We start from the raw sequence: 5,180 nt of genomic DNA, 5'->3' as shown, positions 1-5,180 counted from the left end.
ACGTGAAAAAAATATATATATTTTTAGTTGATTAAAATTTATTTATGTAATCCATGAAGGATTTGGGTCATTGAAATATAAAATAATAAAATAAAAACAAAAGTCTATTCTGTTTTTTTTTTTAATTTAAAAATTATATTTAATTAGTTGAATATATATTTGTAAAGGAAAAATGGGAATAAATGAAATGAAGACGAAAAAAAGGAAAAAAAGAAAAGCAAATAGAGAAAGAAATGAGAAATAACAACTATTTACAGTCAAAACGTGGCCGCCTAACGTCTTCCTAGTACCACATCACATGCATTGATTTGATGCTCCTCCTCTTCCTTCCCATCATTTCCCTCCCCTCCCCTGCTTCTCCTACGATATATATTCAGAATCAAACTTCTCTTCCGACAATAACACAATGGCTGCCGGTGGAGGAAAATCCGATGACTTTCAGCCTTTCCCTGTTAAAGACCAGCTCCCCGGTGTTGATTTCTGCCTCTCCAGTACTCCTTCTTGGCGTACGCCCATCTTTACCTTCCTCTCCTTGTCTTTTTCTTTTCTTTTTCACTTTCATTCGGTTTTCTATGTGGAAAAGAAAACCCATGCTGGACGAAACCCCCAAAAAGAAATACACGAAGAGAACTTTTTCTAAAAACAAGATGGAATGATAATGCTTCATCTTCATCTTTTCCTTGTGAGGTTCTGGTTTTCTTGGGTTTCAAGTAACGGCAAAACTCTCTCAAGACGCTTGATCACTCTTTCACAAACTCTGTTTTTTGAACCTAAAAGAGTGATAACCTCATAGGGAATTTCTTATTTATGTTGTGACACATTTTATTCTAAAGTGGCTTAGAGTTTCTGGTTTAAAGTGCAGCTGAAGCAGTACTTCTGGGATTTCAGCATTATTTGGTGATGCTTGGGACCACTGTTATCATATCTTCTATCATTGTCCCTTTAATGGGGGGTGGAAATGTAAGAAACCAATTCATTTTTTGGGGGTATTTAGCCTATGTTTTTTAGCTAAGCGATTTGTTTGTTTTGATGAGAAACAGGTGGAGAAAGCTGATGTTATAAATACTGTTCTCTTCGTTGCGGGTATTAACACGCTATTGCAAACATTGTTTGGAAGCCGACTGCCAGTGGTGATTGGAGGTTCTTATGCTTTCATCATCCCCACCATTTCCATTGCTTTATCCAGGAGATATAGCACCTTCGTTGATCCCCACCGGGTTAATTTCTTTCTACTTTCTTTCCTTCTAAATACAGTTAATAATTACTAATGCCTCTCTAGTATGAATGCTTATGGAAGTGTTTGATCTTTTCAGAGGTTTAAAGCATCCATGAGAGATGTACAAGGATCTCTCATTGTTGCATCATTCTTCACTCTGGTTATTGGGTTCTTTGGTTTCTGGAGAATTGTTTCGAGGTAGGATGCTGCAGCATGCATAATTGAATTTTGGGATTTGTTTTTGCAGTTCCATTGACTTTTTTGATATGTTGTGATTTAGGTTTTTCAGCCCTCTTGCAGCTATTCCTTTGGTGATTCTCACCGGACTCGGGCTCTATGCACAAGGTTTTCCACAAGTAAGAGCACCATACTCTTCATTTTATCATTGCTCTCAAGAGATAGCTGTGTCCAAGCAGATACTAGGACATGTTTTCAGCCTCGTTACTGATTGAGAAACATCAGAGTTTCTTTGTGGGAGTTTGCTTTTGTTCACAAGTAAAACAACCATGTTTATTTAAGTTCTTTCTTTTTCAAGTATTATTTCTCATAAGTGGTAATCCGAACTAACTACTAAAATTTTGAAGACATTATCAATTTTAGTCTATTTGGTGATTCCATCAGTTTAAGTTACATTAGTGTCTGTAAATTGTTTTCCTTCTTTTGTCAGAGTGACCCTTTTGTTTTCTCTCCTGTTGCATATAGTTGGCCAGATGCATCGAAATCGGACTCCCGGCACTGGTAGCAGTTGTTTTCTTATCTCAGGTGATCTGCATTCTTAACCCTTTGGTTACAAAGAACATTCTTTAATTTGCCTTTACCGTGGGCATGTAAAATGGAACTGCAATGTTATTTATTTGTATCATTGACATTCCTTTGTGAAAATAGTAGACGTACAAGATGTGTATTTCTCTTGCTTGCTAATATCTGTGCGGTATTATGTGATGGGATAGATTTCACCTTTGCTTGTGCCATGATCATTACCATAATCTTTGTTTCTCTTCTCACTCATTTGCAACTAGTGATGACTTAATTTTTTGAGTTTCCAATTGATGTGGTTTATGACTAATGACTTTGCAGTATGTTCCACATTTCCTGAAATCCAGGAGAGGAATATTTGAACGTTTTGCAATCCTTTTCTCCGTTGCGATTGTATGGGCTTTTGCAGAAATTTTGACAGCAGCTGGTGCTTATGATAACAGAGCTCCTCAAACTCAGTTCAGCTGCCGTACTGATCGTTCTGGGCTCATCAGTGCTGCTCCTTGGTAAGGTCATATGTATAGGTTGAGTTGTGACATATTGGTTGCACAAACTTTCCATACCCTTCTCTCAGTTGTATGATCATGTTAAAATACTGTAATTTACAAATTTGTATTCTCCAATTTCCTGTCATGTACACCGGCTTATTATAGTATTTAGAGATCAAAAGTACCACACACTCACAGATTGAATCTTAATAGTGGCAATCTTATAAGCAGGGCAGATATATATATATTTATGTATATCCAATTAGCATGTATAATATATGACAGTAGTAGGCTTTTTCTATCGTTTACCCTCAATTACTAATATATGAAACTTGCCATTTTGCCTCCATGCCTCAGGGTACTGTTGAGTCCGATTAGAGGTTAGCTAAATCTTTGGTTTGCTGCACATACAGGATAAGGTTTCCGTATCCATTTCAATGGGGAAGACCACGTTTTAATGCTGGAGATGCTGTTGCAGTCATAGCTGCGTCCTTTGTTGCCATCATTGAGGTGTGTTGTGGGACGTTAGTACTGATATATACCCCGAATTTTGAAAATATATAAATAAATCAGCTAGACCATAAGTGTTCCAATTATAACTAATTTCAAAATTTCCTTTATGGATATTCTTGAGACATATCTTCTTCCTTCAAGACCTATACTATCATTCTAAATTTTGTCAACTTTGTTCCAGAACGCATAAAAATTAAACATTGCATAATCTCATGAATCATCTCTGTATATATATTCTTCTTTTTGGCAGTCTACAGGTACGTTTATTACAGCATCAAGATATGCGAGTGCCACTCCTATGCCACCTTCTGTGCTTAGCCGTGGTGTTGGCTGGCTGGTAAAGACAAAAATGAATCTTTATCTCTTGTTCTGCATTTCCTAAGATTGTTTCATTTTACTAGTTCAGATTCTAATCAGTTATTCATTTTTTGTGATCCCAGGGAGTAGGCCTTTTGCTAGATGGTTTATTTGGTACAGGAAGTGGCTCCACTGCTTCAGTGTAATTAACATCAACTTGCCCAAAATTTCTGATATCTATATATATCAATAAATTGACGTTTTCTTAGTTTTAATAATTAATGGTTGATGCAAGCAAGAAAAAGAAAAAAAAAGAAATCAGTAGTCATCTATTATCTAATGCTATTTTGCTGTAATTTAGTGAAAATGCAGGTCTTTTGGGATTAACAAGAGTTGGGAGTCGGACAGTCATTCAAATCTCAGCCGTATTTATGCTTTTCTTTTCTGTATTAGGTAGGGTAATCCATCTTCTATATTCTTCCATCTTGTTGGCACCAAATCTATTGTTGGTTCTGATTCTATTTAAGATAATACTCACAAGAGCTTATGCAAATGCTTAAACAATAGCCGAAACAGGGCTTTATTGGTGTTTTGGGGTTCTTATTTCTGAGAGATTGATCTGATATTTGTCATAATTTGAGTATGGACAGGAAAATTCGGGGCTGTTCTGGCTTCAATACCATTGCCAATTATGGCTGCTCTGTACTGCGTCCTCTTTGCTTATGTTGGTATGTGTATCCCTTTCACATTTCTTGGCAAACACAACTGAGTTTAAGTGCTCATGTCACATTGAGTACTTAAAAATTAATCAGAAAAATAAAATGGAATAAAGGGTCTGTTCAATATGCATCAATTATGTGATATGCCACCAAATCTAATGCAAGTTGGCTTAATTGTTGAAAATACCATGATTGAGCAGCTTCAGCAGGGCTGGGTCTCCTTCAGTTTTGCAACCTGAACAGCTTCAGGACTAAGTTTATAGTTGGATTTTCTGTCTTCATGGGCCTCTCCGTACCTCAATATTTCAACCAGTATCTACTAGTATCCGGTCATGGCCCTGTTCACACTCGTTCTACATGGGTTAGTGTGTTAGATTTGCCTGCATGTGCTATCCCAACAACAGATTTATTATTCATTGGTTGTTTTAAACATGCTGATATTCGTTATGGCTTATTTGCAGTTCAACAATGTAATGCAAGTAATATTCTCATCCCCGGCAACAGTGGGATTCATAGTTGCTTTCTTCTTGGATTGCACCCACAGCTACGGGCATAGCTCAGTTCGGAGAGATAGTGGAAGGCATTGGTGGGAAAAGTTCAGGAATTTCAATACGGATACAAGGAGTGAAGAATTCTATTCTTTGCCTGCTAATCTTAATAGGTTCTTCCCTTCATTCTAAGCTCTACCAGTAATAACCATACTCATCAAATACTGAAAATCAGTGACAACAGTGATCATTTAAGGCATTCTGTTTCAGGGGAATCCTGCATTTCAATTTCTCTATTGTTATGAGTCCATACATATAGATGTGGTTTTTCATGCTATTTTCTTTTGTTATTAAAGTTCTATATATTTATAAAATTTGATACATTGTAATTCATTATATATACCCAAAATGTTGACATAATTATATTTTTATATGATCATCTTTTCATTTTGTATTTCGAGTGTAGAGCAGAAAATTTATGGAGAGTGTTAGGGTGGTAGGCAACATGCAGTAATATGTTAAGGGAAAACAATAAATAGGAATACTATTGGGTCAAAACACCTTAATGGTTACATTTAATACCCATTGTGTTTTATTTTTCTGAAACCAAATTTGACCATCTGGATATAACGTCAACTGTAAATTTAAAATCAGCACATGTATTAGACAATATTGTTAAAATGATTGGTTTGGTCATTGGTGG

General features: G+C 36.1%; 1 protein-coding gene across 1 annotated transcript; it reads left to right on the top strand.

The window, feature by feature from the left end:
• The first annotated feature begins 213 nt into the window (after positions 1-213).
• LOC107897687 (nucleobase-ascorbate transporter 4) lies at positions 214-4,931 on the top strand. The gene is made up of 14 exons (XM_016823220.2): positions 214-506; positions 863-960; positions 1,041-1,217; positions 1,314-1,414; positions 1,497-1,572; positions 1,919-1,978; positions 2,294-2,478; positions 2,874-2,970; positions 3,224-3,310; positions 3,414-3,472; positions 3,632-3,723; positions 3,921-3,998; positions 4,190-4,350; positions 4,451-4,931. Exons 1-14 carry the CDS (start codon positions 407-409, stop codon positions 4,667-4,669), a joined length of 1,590 nt encoding a protein of 529 aa, XP_016678709.2. The 5' UTR covers positions 214-406; the 3' UTR covers positions 4,670-4,931.
• The last annotated feature ends 249 nt before the right edge of the window (positions 4,932-5,180 follow it).

This window comes from Gossypium hirsutum, chromosome A12 (genome assembly GCF_007990345.1).
Source record: "Gossypium hirsutum isolate 1008001.06 chromosome A12, Gossypium_hirsutum_v2.1, whole genome shotgun sequence".
Classification (NCBI taxonomy): domain Eukaryota; kingdom Viridiplantae; phylum Streptophyta; class Magnoliopsida; order Malvales; family Malvaceae; genus Gossypium; species Gossypium hirsutum.
This window is presented reverse-complemented; position numbering and strand designations above follow the sequence as displayed.